General features: G+C 60.5%; 2 protein-coding genes across 4 annotated transcripts; both read left to right on the forward strand.

The window, feature by feature from the left end:
* The first annotated feature begins 108 nt into the window (after nucleotides 1-108).
* ZDHHC18 (zinc finger DHHC-type palmitoyltransferase 18) lies at nucleotides 109-12,368 on the forward strand. 3 transcript variants are annotated; one of them, XR_007208049.1, is made up of 10 exons: nucleotides 109-400; nucleotides 2,964-3,124; nucleotides 4,507-4,656; nucleotides 5,377-5,514; nucleotides 5,952-6,000; nucleotides 6,332-6,434; nucleotides 7,587-7,696; nucleotides 8,919-9,018; nucleotides 10,778-10,869; nucleotides 11,675-12,368. XR_007208049.1 is itself a non-coding variant. In XM_048327163.1 (9 exons), exons 1-9 carry the CDS (start codon nucleotides 141-143, stop codon nucleotides 10,817-10,819), a joined length of 1,113 nt encoding a protein of 370 aa, XP_048183120.1. In that variant the 5' UTR covers nucleotides 109-140; the 3' UTR covers nucleotides 10,820-12,368. The 3 variants fall into 3 exon arrangements, 2 of the variants coding, with proteins under 2 accessions (XP_048183120.1, XP_048183121.1); XM_048327163.1 differs by having other exon boundaries at nucleotides 10,778-12,368; XM_048327164.1 differs by lacking the exons at nucleotides 10,778-10,869; nucleotides 11,675-12,368 and having other exon boundaries at nucleotides 8,919-10,432.
* Nucleotides 12,369-14,984: 2,616 nt separating this feature from the next.
* SFN (stratifin) lies at nucleotides 14,985-16,384 on the forward strand. Its single transcript, XM_048327165.1, has one exon. It carries the CDS (start codon nucleotides 15,158-15,160, stop codon nucleotides 15,896-15,898), a length of 741 nt encoding a protein of 246 aa, XP_048183122.1. The 5' UTR covers nucleotides 14,985-15,157; the 3' UTR covers nucleotides 15,899-16,384.
* Nucleotides 16,385-18,337: the final 1,953 nt, after the last annotated feature.

Consider the following 18,337-nt stretch of genomic DNA (forward strand, 5'->3'; position numbering starts at 1 on the left):
GGTTCGGTCTCGCTGCCGGTGGGGCGGCGGGGCCGGCAGGGGGCGCTGTGCCGCGGGGCGGGGCCGGGATCGGGGCGGGGCCGGCGGGGCCGGGCCGGGGTTCGGGGCCGGGCCGGGGCTCCGGGCGCCGCGGCGGGGCCATGAAGGACTGCGAGTACCGGCAGATCCCGCCCGGGGCGGCGGCGACGCCGGGCCCGGGCCCGGGCGGGTCGCCGCCCCCCGCGGCCGCCGTTCCCCCGCGGGCCGGAGCGGCGCGGCGGCCCCGCAGGAAGTGGGAGGTGTTCCCGGGCCGCAACCGCTTCTACTGCGGCGGCCGCCTCATGCTGGCGCGGCACAGCGGCGTCTTCGCCCTCACGCTCGGCCTCATCCTGGCCACCAGCGGCCTCTTCTTCGCCTTCGAGTGAGTCTGGGGCCGGCGGGGCTCGGGCCCCCCTCCGCCGCGGCACCGGGACCCCAGAGCCGTGCGGGGTCTGTGCCTCGGGTCCTCCCCTTGGGGCTCCGAGCAGCGCCTGTCCCTCTCCTTAAGCCCCTCCTTTTGGGGGAGCCGGGGTTAGCTGGCAACCCACGCTGGCCCCCGTGCTGGGAGGGGGTGGGCTGGGGGACATCTTCCCCCCGTGGGATTCCCGGTGTTCCTCCCTTCTCCCCGCTGCCCCCCGAGCCCTTTCCCACGGTACAGGCCCCAGACCCCCTTTGCAGGCAGTCACTGCCCCATCACCTGTCCCCAGGTGTGTTTATGAGGGGCAGGGGTTGTTCTGCACCTTGTTTGCTCTGTCTGGCCCCAGGAAGGGGTTTAACATGCCCCCAGGATGCCCCCCCGGCCTCTAAATGCAGCCGCCAAGTCTCCCCTCTTGCTCCCAAGAAGAGAATTGGCCCAGAATCGCAGCCGGGAAACCCCCAAGGCTCGTGGGCTTTGTCCACCACTGGGATCTAGGAACAGTGTTTCTTCTAAATGGTGACACGCCTCGGGGTCCCACGTCCAGGGTCTGCACTGGAGCTCGGCCCCCCCTGTGCAGCGGAGTCTGGGGAGGAGGGAGCGGCATCTCCCCAGGCCCCTTTCCTTTGGAAAGCTGGTCCAGGGAAGCTCCCTGCTCCTGCAGCCTGAGAGAGGGGAGAGCCAGGAGCATCCCGTTGTGTCCTGAGCTGCCCTGGGGAGCTGGGGAAGGATCACTGTGGGTTCCTGACACCTCGGAGGGTTCTGATGTCCTGCTTCTGTTTCTGTCCCGGGAGGGATGGGAGCCGCTTTTCCCTGGAGCGGGGGGCCACGCCTGCCTTTGGATCACGGCGTTATCCCTGCAAGTGTCGGAGTAAAGCTGCCCGAGCCTGCTGGTGGGGAGATGAAAGTATTTGATCGGATTAGAGGTTCTGAGAAGTCAGATGAGCTGAAAAGGACAGGCAGCTGTGGGAAGCAGACACAGCATCCCGATGGAAAAACCCCTTTCTCAGCATCATCCACGCCCTGACAGCTCTCTCTGCCCGGGCTGGGGCTGACGGGCAGCTCAGCACAGTAACGGCTTTGTGTGGCCAGGCAGAGAACCCAGGACATCTGCTCTGCCTCCCTTCTTGCCGAGTCACTCTCTCGAGTTTGAAGATGCCCTGGGGCTCTCCAAGTTGTTATTTTAGCAGGATGCCTCTGTTGCACAGGCTGCAGTTTGCTGGTTGACAGCAAATGCATCTTGCCTGTGTCTGCACTTCATGGTTTCTGTGGGAAAACCTGGCACAGGGTGCCCAGAGCAGATTTGGCTACCCCTGGATCCCTGGAAGTGTCCAAGGCCAGGTTGGACATTGGGGCTTGGAGCAACCTGGGATACTGGAAGGTGTCCCTGCCCATGGCAGGGGTGGAATGAGATGGGCTTTAAGGTCCTTTCCATCCCAAACCATTTGGGGATTCTATGATTTATGTGATTTCTTGTTCCCTGGCGGGGCAGAGTGGGCTCTGGAGGTTCTCCCAGGAAAGAGGTGACAACAAGCTCACGTCTCTACTTTCACAGACCTTTCTGTTGGTGACTGAGGGGCTCAGGCTTGGACTGAAGGGGTTTTGTTGCTCGGTGGCTGCTTTGTTCTGGACAGCTGAGCTGGAGAGGTGAAACAAAAGTTGCTTAATCCTCTCAGAGTGCTGCAGAGCCTGAGCACTGCCTGCAGCTGTCACGGCTGGGGCAGCCTGTCCTGTGCTGATCAGTCCTCTGCAGGAGTGGACAGTGGCTCTGTGTGTGCAGGGCTGTGTCCTCTGCTGTCCTCAGCTGCCACCTGCGGGTACCGGAGCTGCCCTGGTGTGGGGTGTGATCACACCGGTCCCCGTCTATGGAAAAACAGCCCCAGGTCAGCTGCTGAGGTGCCTGGTGGCTTTGTCACAGCACCCGGTGCTGGGAGGTGTCCTCAGCCAAACATCTGGCATGCCCTGAAGGGCACAGAGTCATCCAGAGGCAGCAAAGCTGTTGAATCAAAGCCAAGTCCATGCGCTGGACCCAATGGGATCCTGGTCACGGCGATTCTGATCCCTGCACAGCACGGGGTGTTGTTCCTGTGTTCTTGGTGCTGCTGTTGTAGAGGTGACCAGGCTTTGGGGCAGCTGGTGGGTTTTCGAGATGTGGTTCTGGGACTGCAGAAGATCAAAGAGGTTGTGTGCAGGGCCCTGGGTGTGTCTTGGTGCCTCAGACCCCCTCTTCCCAGTTCCACTCCAGTGTTTTAGGGGCTGGCTCTTGCTGTTCATAGACTCAGAATATCCTGGGCTGGAAGGGACCCACAAGGATCATCGAGTCCAACTCCTGGCTCTGAACAAGACACCCCCAAAAAGGTTGATAACCCCCAAAGGTTGATGCCTCCAAAAAGGTTGTTGACCCACAAGGCTCCACAAAGCAACAGTGCTTGAGCTCGCTACTCCATGGCAGTTTGTGGTGTGATGTCCCAGCTGACAGTGGGCCTGTGCAATGATTGATAACAATTCCATTTCATTTATCTTTCAACAGCTGCCCCTTCCTTGCCAGTCACCTGACCCTGGCCATCCCCATCATCGCCGCCGTCCTCTTCTTCTTTGTCATCAGCTGCCTGCTCCAGACGAGCTTCAGAGACCCAGGAATCCTGCCCAGAGCCACCCCCAGTGAGGCTGCAGACCTGGAAAAGCGAATTGGTGAGAGCTCTGACCCCTCTCCTGTGTTTGGTTCTGTGCATGGCTCTGTGTGTGTGTCTGTGCACCTTTCAGGCTCAGTGAGCCCCGTTTTTTTGGGTCTTGGCTCCTTAAGGTTTGTCCAGGGGGGAGAAGAATCCAGAGTATCAGACTGTGAGGCTTGACAGTGTTCACCAGTCGTGGTGAGAGGTGCAACAAGCTCCTCTGGCACAGCAGGCAGTGCCTCAGAGAGGATCTGCAGAGCAGCTCAGGTGCTTTTTGTTCCTGTTCAGTCCCAGCACTTTCCCAGGCAGCAGAGTTGAAGGATAATTAATGCTTTTTGATACTGTGATTTGCCATTGAGCCTGCTGTGCTGCAGGGTGTTCTTTAGAGTAGGTTAATGTTTGTCCTCTTCTAAAAACTGCTCTGTCACGCTGGTTTGGGGACAGCCAAGGAGATGTTTGCATCCAGGAGCTGTGGACCTCGTTGATGTGGCAGGTTGTAATAAATGCTTTAGTGGAGCTGATGGGAGACAGCTTGAATCTGTCCCACGGAAGACAGATGCAAGGCAGTAATTCTACATCTGACTTTAAAAATGGTTTTTAAATATCCCCAGAGTGGTGATCCATGTTTCTATTTATAAGGGCCTAAAGCAGTAATCTGGCTGCAGATGCTGCCTGATGTGCCAGCTGTTACTGTTAATATAATCCACTTTTTATCCTCTTAACATGCTCACGGTTGCATCACTATTTTCAAAGAATTCCTCACAGTTGGAAAGGTACTTTTTAGGGAGTGACTTAAAGGAATAACCCCCAAAACTGCCGACGTGACACAGTGGGTTCCCAGCTTTTGCTGTGCACGGGAACAGTCTCCAGTCCCCAGGGAATAATGCAGTGCCAGCACACACGGATGTAACTTGCAGTGTCCCTAAAAATCCTCCGTTTAAACCTGGAGGAGGAGGAATCCCTGGAGGCTGTGGGGTGACAGGCAGTGGCAGGGATGCTCCTGCCAGGGCCACCCAGGTTCCTGTCACAGCAGAGGCAGAGCAACACGTGCATTGACAGCCTGTGTTGCTGTTGTGACCCGCTGGACACGCAGAGATGAGCTGCTGTTCCTGGGCTGCTGCTTTACACTCATTATTTATAAATTACTTGACGTTCCCACAGCGCTGGGCACTTACTGCTTCCTCTTGGCATCCCAGCAGCGTTGCCACTGAACAAAGACAGGCCATAAATAATGCTGCGAGGAGCTGACTGGAGCTCTTGGCTGCCCACCCTGCAACAAATCCTGTCTTGTCTTCTGTTCAAGCCAGGAGAGCATGTGCCAGCCCCTGCTCCGGCTAGGAGGCAGCTGGGGGTGACACAGGGGTGACACAGGGGTGTGAGTGCCCCTCCTTGTCCTTGCAGACAGCGTGGGCAGCTCCACGTACCGTCCCCCGGCCCGCACCATGGAGGTGGTGATCAACAAGTACGTGGTGAAGCTCAAGTACTGCTACACCTGCAAGATGTTCCGGCCCCCGCGCACCTCCCACTGCAGCGTCTGCGACAACTGCGTCGGTGAGGGGGCACGGGGCTGGGTGTGAGGGGAAATGTGGTCAGTAATAGGATATCCTGAGCTGGAAGGGGCCCACAGGGATCATTGATCCAGCTCTTGGCCCTGCACAGACACCCCAACAATCCCACCCTGGGCATCCCTGGCAGCGCTGCCCAAACGCTCCTGGAGCTCTGGCAGCCTCGGGGCCGTGCCCATTCCCTGGGGAGCCTGGGCAGTGCCCAGCAGCCTCTGGGGGAAGAAGTTTTTCCCAATATCCAGCCTGACCCTCTCTTGACACAGCTCCAGCCATTCCCTCAGGTCCTGTCACTGATCCTGTCACTTGTGTTCCTGGACAGATTGCTTTTTGCTTCTCCTGAAGGATTATAAAAGAAGATACTGGGTGGGCTGTCTCCTTTGCATTTAAATTCAAAGCAGCACCAGTGCAGTGGCTCAGGGCAAGGGGCAGCACATCCAAGACTCCATGGCTCTCTTTTCCCCAGTTATGGGAGGAGGGTTCTGGAAAATGCAGTTCCACAAGCACGAGGTTTGCAGCGGGCTCCTCGTTGTGTGTGGCCTGGCTGTCCCCAGGCTGGTACAGACACCACGGAAACTCTGTGCCTCTGGACTCGAGGTGGAGGGGGAAGATGGGTTTGCAGCTCCTCATTCTGGGAGGCTGAGCAGAGTCTGCTCCGTGTTGGGTGCGAGGTGGCAGGAGCCCCCCTCACCACGAGCCTTCGTTCCAGAGAGATTCGATCACCACTGCCCCTGGGTGGGCAACTGCGTGGGGAAGCGCAACTACCGCTACTTCTACGCCTTCATCCTGTCCCTGTCCTTCCTCACCGCCTTCATCTTCGCCTGTGTCGTCACCCACCTCACCCTGCGTAAGTCCCCGGCCTGGAGGGGCTGTGGTGCTCCCAGCACAGCTCTGGGTCACTGCTCCTGTGGGACACAGCACGGCAAGGGTCTGGGTGGGTCACACCAGGTGAGCGATTAAAGGGTCCCAGACATGAAGGAGCCTCTGATCCAGCTGCATCTCGCTGCAGAGGGACTTTGGGGGCTGGGGATGGGATTTTCTTGCCCAGAGCAGATGAGCTGGTGGTGCATCCACCCTTCCCCTGGCAGGGAAGGTGACTTTCCCACCACCCCCAAAGCTCCCGGAGCCGTATCCGTGCACTGACGTTTCTGCAGCGTTCCAGACTGCAGATGTTCCTCAGGCACATCCTCAGACACATCCACACGGCCCACGGGGGTGGAGTTCTGGCTGGAGGGGCAGGGCTGCCTGCTGGCATGCCGTTCCTTGTTGTATTTTGCTTTGCAGGCTCTCAGAGGGATGGGTTCCTGGCCACTCTGAAGACAACCCCTGCGAGATATCCTTCTGCTGGCAGCAGCTGCTCGGGGTGCCCAGCACCACTAATCACTAACAGAGAGGGGCCAGGAGCTCTTTGCAGGTCACCCTGGTGTCCTTTCCTCAAATTAATTTAGCTCCCTGGCTACCTGGGACTAAGGGTGGGTGACAAAGTTGTTTCCCAGTTCGCAAGTTGAGGTGAAAAGGGAAGAGCTGGAGCAGGCTGTGCCTTGGTGGATCCCTGCGGACCAGCTCAGGGAACGGGAAGCTTGCCCAAACCTCACCAAACAGTCCTCTGCCTCTCCTTGCAGGATGATTTTGTTCCTTGAGACTTCCTTGACTTTTGTTTTCACTGTGCTGGAGCTGGTGATTTGTTTTTTCTCAGTCTGGTCTATTCTGGGCCTCTCAGGTTTTCACACTTATTTAGTCGCCTCCAACCTGACGACGAATGAAGATGTAAGTACCTGGGTGCTTGTCCTGCTGCCAGGCTGTCCATGGCCCATCCTGAGCAGGTTTTCAGGGAACTCTTGGCTTCCTCAGTGCAGTGTTTCACTGCCTGTGATAGCCCAGTGCAGAGCAAACTGCCTGTGCCCACGGCTGCACTTCCAGGTGGCTGAGTTAGAACCATCACGTGTGTGTTTTTTCCAGTCTGTTTGTGGCCTTGCTTAAAATTAGGAGTTCTGAGATTAAAAAGCCCAGAGGTGTATTTGGGTGTGAGCTTGGTGATCTGAATTCAGCATCCCGTGTAACCACGGGTTTCCTCTGGGACCCTGGGCCAGTCCCTTTGTGTCTGGCAGTTCCTCATCTCTAATAAGCAAATGATGCACAGACATCTGATGAGATTTACCTTCAAATCTGGGGTGTGCACAGACTCCAAAGACCAAATGAGTGCCCCGAGTGGGGCAGATTGTATGGAGAAGCAGGATCTGTCTGATCCTTGGAATCAAAATTCACCCTTCAGGCCAGAAGTACCTGTAATCCTTGCTGGGATCTTCCAGCACTGCAGAAGGCATGTTTGCATCCCTTTTCTTTTTTGCCTTTTCCCCTTTCCCCTCCACCTTACATCCAGAGGTGTGGCAGAACTGCTCAGGGCTGTGTGAGTGAAGCTCAGTTTGTACCCCAGCACTGAGACCACCAGTGGCCCGTTGCCTCTCTGGCCTGGTTGCCCATGGCTCCAGCCTTCTGCTGCAGCTGGGGAGAGGAAGTAAAACAAGAGGAGGAAATGTGCTGGTAAATGCTGGTAATGGTTCAGTGCAGCCCAGGCCAGGTGTGGCAGCTGCCCACCCGCCTGTGCCACACGTGGTTTCAAAAGCAGAGCCCGGGCAGCTGCTGGGCTGGGGACAGAGGAGCCTCTGGGCTGGGAATCCCCTCGCTGTTTGTTCAGCCTGAGGGACCCAGGAGGGACCACGAGCTGCTCTGATGGGCTGCCAGCCTCGGAGAGCACGAGGGGAGGAGGAGGACTGGTGTGTGGTGACAGTGGTGGCAGTGACACATTGCTGTGCAGCACCTGGGGGCTCCCAACCTCCCACCCCTGCAGCAAGGATCCATTACCGTGTCACTGCCTGCTCTCGCATCCTTCCCCTCCTAACCTGTGTCCATCCCTTTCAGATCAAAGGGTCCTGGTCAAACAAGAGGGGCTCGGAGTTTGCCAATCCCTACAGCCATAAAAGCATCCTCACAAACTGCTGTGCAGTGCTGTGTGGACCATTCCATCCCAGGTAAGAGACCTCCAGGCACTGGGAATTGCATCCTGCTGTGGGAGGGGGGCCTTGGGAAGGACAGATCTGTCGTGGTCCACGTCAGCACAAACACATGTGCTCTGATGGTGAGGAGGAGAGCTTCCCACTCTGCAGAGAAAGGCTGGAGATGGATGAGTAGGAGATGAGCTGTGTTGGAACGTGATGAGTTTGGAGCACTTGTAGTTGTTTAACGGAACTTGGAGATAAGACAAACCCTGCAGTTGGATGAGGGGAAGAACAGCACCAAAGGATTTGGCAGCAGATGGTCAATACCAGTACAGGCACTTCTGGTCCCCGTGGCCAGGGTTGGAATGAGGTGATCTTTGAGGTCCCTTTCACCCCAAACCATTCCACGATTCTGTGATTCTTGGCACATTTTTGCTCCTGTACTCTGAGGCTTGAGCCTCGTGGCAAACAGCTAAGGGAGATCCACACCAGGCAGGGCAGAGACCCTCAGGGCTTCACCAGCACTGAGGTCTCCAGGGATGCTCGGTATCCCCTGCCAAAGGCTCTTCCCTGGCTGCGAGTGTCCCTGAGCACAGGACAGCTGCAGCTTCGTCACAAGGTGGTGCAGTTGGCCAGAGTCAGGCCCTGCTCTGCTCCTCGCTGGAGCTCAGCACCTGCCTTGGAGCTCCCAGCCTGTCCTGGGAATGTGGGGATCCCAGGAGGATCCAGTTTGGAGTCGTGAAGCAGCTCGGTGGTGCTAACTTGGTGTAACAGCAGCAGAGTAAAGCGTGGTTTGTATTTTATATCTGACCCTGCTCCCTGAAGTGTCCCCAGGCTTTTTGTTGGGTTCAGAGGTGCCAAAATGCGGTGCTGCCATTCCAAGCTGGTCAATCTGTGCATTCAGGGAGCCAGGCTGGGAGGCTGTGGGGAGAACAGTGTTTTATTCCAGTTTGTTCCTCTTTAATGTTGGTTTCATGTTGTGAAGCCCTTTGGCCAGTTCCCCTTTGAGTCTGTGGTGGCCCAGAGCTCCCTGTGGCTCGGGCTGGCCTGTGGCTTGTTAAGACAGGTGGGCGGCTCATGGGATGGGCCTGTGGCTCATGGGACGGGCCTGTGGCTCTTGCTGGGCAGGAGCCCCGTGCTCCAGCATCCTGCCTGTGCTGTGCTCAGCAGCTCCCAGGAGAGCCTTCCCTGTGGCCTGTGAGCTCCCAGTTCCAGTCTTCGTTCCCTGAACTCCTTTTCCCTTCCTGTTTTCCAGTTTGATAGACAGAAGAGGATTTATCCAGCCAGATATCGGGACCCCGTCCAGTCCCAAGAGCGAAATCCCTTCCTTTGGAGCCAAAACTGACACCAGCATGGTAGGAGGCATTCCCTAGCAGTGCTGTGATGTTCCCAGTGCCTGCTGTGCCTGCACCTTGCTCCAGCCAGTTCCTTCCCCTGTCACGTCCCCGGCCTCAGGAGGGACAGCCCTGGGACCCAGAGCTGCCAAGGACTCGAGCCATGTGTTGCCTTCTTTTTTTACATTTATTTATTACTTTTTGTTTATTTGTTTCACTGTGACGTGGCCTGTCAGGGGGTTTGCCTGAAAGAGCCCGACAGCTCATGGGACCCTTGGACTGGTGCTGGAAGCAGGGGGATCCCTGGGGAGCCCCCAGGCCCCTGAGCTCCAGGGGATCTCTGTGAATCCTGCCGGGAATCATGAGGTGGGCCAAGGTGGGAGGTGGGCACTGTGTCCCTGTTGTCTGCATGAACACATCCTGCTCCCTGTGCCCACCTGGAAGGGCTGCTCTGTCTCTCAGGCTGGAGCAGCTTCCCCTCTCCAGAAGCTGCTGTGCCTTGGTCAGTTGGGCTGTCCAGCTGGGAGGACTCTGGCTCCCAGCAGAGCTGGGGCAGGTGAGGCTGTCCTGGGTGATCCCTGCTGGTCCCGTTTCTGGCTGGTTGCTGGGGGGGGCTGTGTTTTGGCCCTGCCAGTTGGTCAGACACGTTCTGCAGCAAGGACACGAGTCGGGGGCCCCTCCTCTAATGGGGAAGAAGAAACACTCTGTGCTCTGTGACTCTCCTGAGATGCAGGTCACAGCTACAGGGGTCAGGTTTGGGAACTGGAGCTTCCCTGGGTTGTGCCCGGACTTCGGGAGACCAAAAGGCAACGGAAAAGTGTGTGAATTCCTGAGGGTCACACCCTTCCCAGGTGGAGTTTCACAGAGGAAGCAGCGAGAGGGTGCTGGTCTCCAATAAGCTCATGGTGTGCTCTTGGTTTGGGTCTCTGAACAGCAGAGTGTCCCCAGGGCTGTCCCCAGTGCCCTGGGAGCCATTCCAGCTGCTCACCCATGAGCACCCAGGCAGCCAGCTCTGTGTCCCTGGGGCGAAGGGAGAGTCACAAACCTTGTAGCAATACTTGAATCATGTTATTAAAAGCTGCTGGATATTTTTGCACAATTTGTAGGACTTTTTTCTACGTAGAACGTTTTCTGTCCTGCGCAGGGAGCGTTGTGCACGTTGGCACCAGGGCAGAGGCTCACAGTGCCGAGCTGCTGTCAGGTTTCCTTGGATCAGACAGACCAGTTTCAACCTCGGGCAGGGGCAGCAGGTTTTGGGGGGCAGCCCAGCCCCCCTGAGTTCACCAGCATCATGCTTTGTACTCTGTGAGTGCCTGTGCCAGGGGGATGGCAGAGGAGCAGTGAGGAGGGGGTTACCAGGGGCCAGACTCCTTCCTGTTTTTATTTAAACCAGTTTCCTTTGTTACTCAATAAAATTCTATTTTTAAAGAGTTAACTGCTTGGATGATTATTTTCCTCCTTGAAGACAGAAGAGGGCGGGTGTGTCCTGGTGTTGGGCATCTCTCAGGTGCCAGCTGGACTCTGTTAGGCTCAGGCCTCACCTGGAAGCTCCTGGAAGCTCCTGCCACGAGGGATGAGCAGAGGCTGGTGCTGCTGTGACTCTTGCTGGAGTGAAGGGATTTTGCTGTCCCACATTTCCAGGCTGGGCAGGGGCTCGTCCCCTCCCCACTGTTGTCACCTCAGTGTCCTTTCCCCAGCTGAGATCTGTGCTCCCTGTCTGTGCCAGCCCCTCGGGCCCCGTGCCAGGTGTGAGGTGCATAACCTCTGGTGTCTTCCCCAGGAGGATGCCTGCCAGGACTTTGCCATTTCCTGCACAGCCTGACGGGATTTGCCCTTCCTCGGATGTTTGCCCCGATTTCTGAGGGTTGCCTGGTAAGAAAGTGCTTTCTTCTCCCTGTCACCCACTCGAGCCATCCATCTCATCTCCACTGCATGACAGCTCCGTCCTCGGAGCCCATCGCCCCCAGCTGTGCTGACATCCGTGTGCCCCATCCATCCCACCAGGATCCCACCGGCACGGGGGCAGGGTCCCAGGGCTGGGAGGGTGAGGGGGCACCTGAAGGCTTTGCCAGAACAGGATGGGTTTGGTTTCCCCCGGCTCTGTGCTGGGCTTGGCATGGGCTGGAGCCACCCGGTCTGCATGGGGACACGTGTGGGACCCGGGTGGGAGCCGTGTGGCCAGGGATGGCAGAGGGTTCTGGAGCCTGGGGCTGGCTGGAGCACAGCCTGCAGTGGCCATGTGAGGAGACCCCGGCCAAGGCAGAGATTCGGTGTTGGAGGGAGCTGTGGCCTGGACAGGGCTGGCCCCTGTACCCCCATTCCTGACCCGTTCTGTGGCTCAGGTGACCCCTCTGGCCCCTCTGCCCATTTTCCTCTCTGCAACACCTGGTTCCTCCTCCTGTGGCCGAGGTAAGTTCCTTCAGGGCATGTCGGTGACCTGTGTCACCCGTGGGCTGTGGAGCTGCCCCTCTGCCCCCCCCCTGCAGCACCCCATGAGCTCCTTGAGCCTCGGGGCAGGGATGGAGCCCCTTCCTCCCTTTGTCCCAGCGTGTTCCCGCTCTGCCAGCGAGCCTGGGTGCTCCGCCCTGCTCCCGCTGCTCCTCACTCCTCTGTTTCTGGCACTAACGCTCTCCTTCTCTTCCTCCCCTCTCCTCTTCCTCGCTCTGGGTGGATCCAGTGCCACGAGCCCCAGCAGCCTCTGCCTCTCGTGGAGATCCCACGGGAGCCGAGCCCACAGCCATGACCACCTCGAGTGCCTCCGCTCGCCAGGGCTGCGCCTTCCTCCCTCCCCCAGAGCGGGGGGAAGCGGCCGCGGCACGGAAAAGCTTTTCCAGCCCCCTCCGGGAGCCGGGACAGGCGTCCCGCGGGCTCGGAGCTCGAAGCCATACAGCCACCCCAACAACGAGTGCAATAACCGGAGTTCCTGCTGTCTCCCGCCGCTGGACGGACCCCGAGGCCGCCGGTGGCTCCCCGTGGCCACCGGCTGGACACTCAGTGACGGTGTCTGCCCGCCATAGATGCTGGAATGTCGTGGTTGGCATTCCAATGGGATTTTGGAAGGAGCAGGATCACTCCAGAGCGTTTACAGCCAAGCCAGGGGCACCACACAACCCCCCCCCAGCCCCTCCGAGCCGTGTCCGTGCGCCGGAGGACTCTCCCCATGGGAATTCATTCCTGGTCAGTTTATCCCTGCAGCCCCCCGGGCCAGCTCCCCCCTGCCAGCCTCATCTCAGCACGGCTCTGGTTTTAGGGGAAGGGGTTCCAGCCCCGCAGCACCTTGAGCAGCCAGGCCTGCCCCAGCCGTGTAGGATTCACCATGTATTTATGCCTTTTACTTTTGTAACAAAATGAAAGTTTCTCCTATTTACGCTGGTGTCTGGCTCTGCTCCGCTGGTGGAGGGGAACGGCTCCTGCCTGGGCAGGCCCGAGCAGGGAGCCAAGGGAAGACACTGAGGGCTGGCACCGCTTTGCCATCGGCCGTGTGGCCATGGGGATGGGAGCCAGGAGCTTCCCACACTGGGCTGTGGCACAGTTTGGGGCCGGTCTCAGCCATCCGTGGCTCTGCACCCGCCTGTGCAGGGGGAAGGGCCAAGCCAGGCTGGGAAGGAGCAATGGGCAGTGCCCGCAGGACCCGGGGCGTTGTGAGCACCCCTTGGAAAAATGCGTTGTCCGCTGATGTTTTGGGAGCTTGGCAGCGTCCCCACGGCCAGGGGGAGCAGCAGGGCTGGGCAGGGTGGTCAGACGGGCTCTGAGCATCCTTCCAGTGCCGCTGGGAACAGCCACGAGCATCCTCTGCCTCCTGCCAGCGCCCAGCCCACGCCTGCCCTCGGCTCAGGGGCTGGAGACGTGCGCTGGCCTGGGCAGCGTCCCCAGGGCTGGGGTTAACTGGGTGCCCCTCTTCCCGGGGTGATCACAGAACCACAAAATGGTTTGGGATGCACCTTCTGGTGCTGCCCTTTGGCATTCGGGGCACCCACGGGTGCTCTGTGGGGTGATGGTGCAGCCGAGCTCACCCACAGTCCCTGCGCTGGGATCTGGGGCTCTGCCCTTCACCCGCCGCTGGTTTTCCACAGAACTGGTGGAGCAGAGCGTCCCTGCAGCCTCCTCTCAGCTCGGCACTGCCAAAACTTGGCAGCAGCTCAGCACCTTTGGCAGGGGCTGCCACAGCCGCCAGATCCAAGGCCAAGCCATCCACACCCCACAGGTGTCCTTGCTGGGGAAGGGGATCCCACCGGGGTCTCCCCACGGGAGCCAGCACCAGGTTAAAGAGCCCAAGTGCAGGGTGGGGCAGGATCATCCTGGTCAGGCTCTGAATCCTTCCCCAGGGCTGGGGACTGCAGACCCCAAACCCAAACTATGGCTTTGCTGCCCGAAGGAGTGCGAGCTCAGATTAACCCACCCAGGGATTCCCACCTCTGGTTTTCCAAGAGAAGAAAGTGGATTTTGGCAGGCTGGGTACATTGGGGTGCCCCTTTGGCCCCAATCCCTCTGTGGGGGCTGTGTTTTGTGCCCAGTGGAAGTTCTTGGAGGGTCTCTATGGGTCTGCCGGGCAGAGGGTGGGACACAGGCCGTGGTCTCCTACTCACCCGTTCCTTTGGGAAGCGCCTTTTCCCGACTCAGCGGGGCGGAACTTGCTCCCACGGGATCAGCTCACCTGGGGAAGGAGCTCCAATTGCTGCACGTGGCACTCGGGGGGGGGCACGGAGGGGCTGTGGGGGGGTTGGGGGAGCTGGGCACCCTCACGCCGCTGCCACGGGAGCCCCTCGATGGCACCCGGGAACCCCAACCCCACCACGGGCCGGGGGCTTGGCCGGGAAGGGGTGAACAGCCCTGAATCCCTTTCTGGGCTGCAGAGGGAGAGATGTGAAGACTGGGGGTGTTTTCCTGGGCTTGAAGTGGTTGGGGAAAGTGTCCTCATGTCCTTCCCGCGCCCTCCATCCGCAGCACGGGCCGCTGCGGGAGCTGAGCGAGGCGCGGGGGGATCGCGGGGCGCTCCCGGCCGGGTGTGGGCAGGGAGGAAAAAAGCAGCGAGTCAGGCTCATTGAAAGAGCCACAACGCTCCTTTTCGCCTTGGCCCGGAGCCGCCCGCCCCGCCCTGCCCTTCCCGCACACTCCCGCACGGAGATAAGGCCGGGACTGGGCCGGGAGCGGGGCCGGGGCTGCGCCAGCGCCCGGCGTGTGGCAACAGGCTCGGGAGTGAAACTCAGCGCAAGGCGCAGCACAGATCCCTATCGGGGCACTGCGCCGCCGCCGCGGCCCACGGCCAGCCGGGAACAGCCTAAAAATTCCAAAAAGCGAACCCTAAAACTCTTCATTTACAGCTTGAGAGATGGGAAGCGTCCCCGGTGGGATGGGGAAGGGCAGCCCCGGGATGGACGCGGGCAGCGGAGCGGGGCGGGGGCCGGGGTCTCCCCTCTCTCCTCCCACCGCGGGGTGCTTGGGGGGCTCCAGGCGGTCCCACTCGGGGCGGCTCAAAGGCCAGGGCTGATCGTGCCCCGCTCCTCGGGACGGTCCTTCCCGCGGCGCCTGGGAGAGGTGCGGAGCCGCTGCCTCGGTTTCCCCACCTGTGGGAATAAATACCTGCCCGTCAAGCCCTCGCAATTACCGGCGAGTTAATCACCATGTTAAAAACGACAGCGATATGACTTTTTCAGGGGGGGAGGAACCCGTTTTTACGAGCGGCCACACCCCGCGGCCCATTTCTCCGGGGGGGTGGGAAGAGCGGAGCGCTGCCGTGTGTCCCCGTCCCCTCCAAAGGACAGCGCAGCGCCTGTCGCCCTTCCAAGCCCTCTCAGCAGCGGGATGGGCGTTCCCTGGGTGCCGGGGTGGGCGTTGGCTCTGGGGAGACCCTCGGGGCATCCGCGGGTGCTGCACCCACGGGGAGGGCAGGGCGTTGGCCGCCCCCCTCGCCCCCTCCCCAGCGCCCGCCGCCCGCGGGCGATGATTCACCGCGATTTTCCTTTTAAGGCCGCGCTCGGCGGGGAGGAAGCAGAGGAGGAGGAGGAGGACACTCCTTGGACCTGGCTGGCTCCTCCTGCTCTCGCTCGAGGCTCCGACGCCCAGCCAAAAGCGAATCCCGGCGGCAGCGCTCGGCAGAGGCTCCGACGGCTCCCGGTCCCGCTGCTCGCCCAAGCGTCCGCCCCGCGCCCGCGCCCCAGCCATGGCAAGAAACCACCAGGTGCAGAAGGCCAAGCTGGCCGAGCAGGCTGAGCGCTACGAGGACATGGCAGACTTCATGAAGGCGGTGGTGGAGTACGGGGACGAGCTGTCCAACGAGGAGCGCAACCTCCTCTCGGTCGCCTACAAGAACGTGGTGGGCTGCCAGCGCTCGGCCTGGAGGGTCATCTCCAGCATCGAGCACAAAACCGAAGAGGGCGACGACAAAGCGCAGCTGGTGAATGAGTACCGGGAGAAGGTGGAGCAGGAGCTGAACAGCGTCTGCAACAGCGTCCTGGGCTTGCTGGACAAGTATCTCATCAAGAAGGAGGGCGATCCTGAGAGCAGGGTCTTCTACCTGAAGATGAAGGGCGACTACTTCCGATACCTGGCCGAGGTGGCCGCCGGGGACGACCGCAAGTCGGCAATAGAGAAGGCCCAGAAAGCCTACCGAGAGGCCATGGACATCAGCAAAAAGGAGATGCAGCCCACGAACCCCATCCGCCTGGGGCTGGCCCTCAACTTCTCCGTGTTCCACTACGAGATCGCCAACGCCCCCGAGCAGGCCATCTCCCTGGCCAAGACCACCTTTGACGAGGCCATGGGCGACCTGCACACGCTCAGCGAAGACTCCTACAAGGACAGCACCCTCATCATGCAGCTGCTCAGGGACAACCTCACGCTATGGACAGCCGAGTGCGCCGGCGAAGACGGCGGCGAGGCTGGCGAAGAGCCCAAGAACTGAACGTCCCCAGCCGAGCCGGGGACCGGCCCCCACCTGCCCCCGCTCCAGACCTTTCGGCATCTCTTCATAGGTTTTTTTTTTTGTTGTTGTTGTTTTTTTCTTTTTTTTCGGTTGGTTGGTTTTGGGGGGGAGGAGTCTCAGCTCCTCCACGGTCCCCCCAGCCTGGATACCAGGAGTGGGGGTGGTTTTGGCAGGGCCCCTCCCTCCCTCTCCCCCATCCTCTGCTCTGGGGAGGGGGAAAAGAGGGAGAGGGGGTACCTCCATCCCGGAGAGCTGCCAGCCCCCAACTATTTAACTTTTTTTTGTGGGGGGTGTCCAGTCTGGCTCGTGCCAGCTCCAAACCCCCTGTCCCGGAGGGCTGGAGCAGAGACAGGAGGAGGTGAGGGGCTGGGATGGGGCGAGGGGGGTCCGGGCAGTCCCCCCGTCCTGGGAGGGGGTCGTGTGTTGCCAAAGCCTCTGTGCATCTCCAATAAACCTTCTCCTGCACCTCTGCTCTCGTCTGCCTCGTCTCTCCCTGCACACGTGTCCGGGCAGCTCCCACCGCCGCCGGGCGCCCGCATCCCATCCCATCCCATCCCATCCCATCCCAGTGGGACAGGGAGCAGCCGGGTCCCCCAGCACTGGCTGCTCTCGGTGCCCCCAGCCCCACAGCAGGGTCTCGGGGTGAACTGCGGCCTGTGGGAGGGCTTGGGGAGCTGTGCATCCATGGGACAAGGGTTTTGGCAGCCCCACGCAGGGCTGGCTGCTCCAGGAGGTGCTCCAAGGTCCCTGACCCCACTGTGGAGTGTCCCACCCCCTTGGTACAAACCCACAGTTCCCCAAAACCTGCCACTGACTCCCCTGTGTGGGTGCCCAGCTCCTCCCCCACGGCTCCCCTGAGTCCAAGGAGGAAAATCCACTGAAGCTGCACCAGCAGCGGCACAGGGGCAGCCCTGCGGTGTCGGTGGGGTGGGGACATCCCTCTCGAGGTCCCGACGCGCTGGGACAGGTGAAAGCTCAGCACTTCTGGCCCTGGCACGAGGCCACGGCGAAGGGCCCAGCTCCCTCCCCCTTCCCCCCCCCACCGGCGCGTTTCAACACGAAAAATAATTACAATAAAATACAGTCACGGCACCCTGGGCTATGAGCTCACCAGAGCCAGCAGGGCTGGGCAGGAGCCAGCCTTTGATGGGAAGCACCGGGGTGCCGGGAGGAAACGCGCCGTGACTCAGGACGTGCTGCCCGGCTCGGCAGGAGCCCCAGAGCCAGGACATGGGGGACGCGCCGGTGCCGAGCCCTGGCGGTGCCCAGTCCCAGCCTGTGGAGTGCCAGGGACTCCTGGGCTCTGGGGAAAGTGAGGCACGAGCAGGGAAGTGACCCCGTGGCGCGTGCAGGAACCGTGGGGTACCCAGGGAGCCAGGGACCAGCCTGGGCTGTGATGAGCTTTGCCAGGGCTCTGCTGCGGGAGGTTGGGCTGCACAAACCAGAACCTGCTCACCCCTGGAGCGGATCCCAGCAGAGGGGATGAACCCCTGTGAACCCCCCTGGCCCTCGCCCACCCCCAGCCCCTCCCCAGCCCCATCACAACATCGCCTGGTGCTGCCTTGGCCCCCAAGGCCCGGGACAGCGGCTCCTCGGGGGTCCCCAGTGGTGTCAGGGCTGGAGCTGGGGAGAGCCCACTGAGGGACCCCAAAGCTCGGCCTCCACCTGGCCCCGAGCGCTCCCAGCCTGGGAACAGCCCCAGACCTGTAATTACCCAAAGCGGGGCGGCCGACGGGAAAAACGAGCCAAGGGCTCGTGCTGGCCCCTGACCCGATGGCCTGGAGACACCTGGACTGGTTAAACTGGAGGGTGGGGGGTGGGAGCTGCAGGTGCTGGTGCCCAGGAAGGGTTAACTGGGGGTGTCTGTCCATCCCTGGGGCTGCGGGTTCTCCCTGGCTTCCCAGGAGTTAACTGATTTCAACAGCTGCCGAAATTGCAGCGTGGCTGGGCCGTGTAGGAGGATGGTGCTCCCCGGCTCCCAGCCGGTCCGGCAACTTTCCCAGCCTGGGAAGGAGGCCCTGGATCCTCCTGTGAGAGGGTTGTGCTGCTGGGGAGTTCTCTGGGGTCCTTCTGTCCCCCTGCTCTACACAGGATGCTGGGACCCAGCTGGAAAGACCAGGGAGACACCAGGACCTTGATCCCCATCCTGGTCCTTGCCCAGTGGCTGTGGAATGCTCTCAGCACCTCGGAAAGGGCATCCAGAAAAAACTCTCAAATGTATGAGTTTTAGTGTCCTAAACACCATTAGAGCAAAGGGACTGGATGCCCCAGGGCCAGGGAGTGTCCCCCACCCTGCAGTCACTCTCCCAGGGGCTGGTAGCCATGGGGAAAAGGCCACCAGAACAGGTCTCTGAGGGCCAGCAGGGATGTTCTGCTGCCTGCAAAAGGCTCTGCCCATCCTGAGTGGGAGCTGCGGGA

This window comes from Corvus hawaiiensis, chromosome 23, assembly GCF_020740725.1.
Source record: "Corvus hawaiiensis isolate bCorHaw1 chromosome 23, bCorHaw1.pri.cur, whole genome shotgun sequence".
Taxonomy (NCBI): domain Eukaryota; kingdom Metazoa; phylum Chordata; class Aves; order Passeriformes; family Corvidae; genus Corvus; species Corvus hawaiiensis.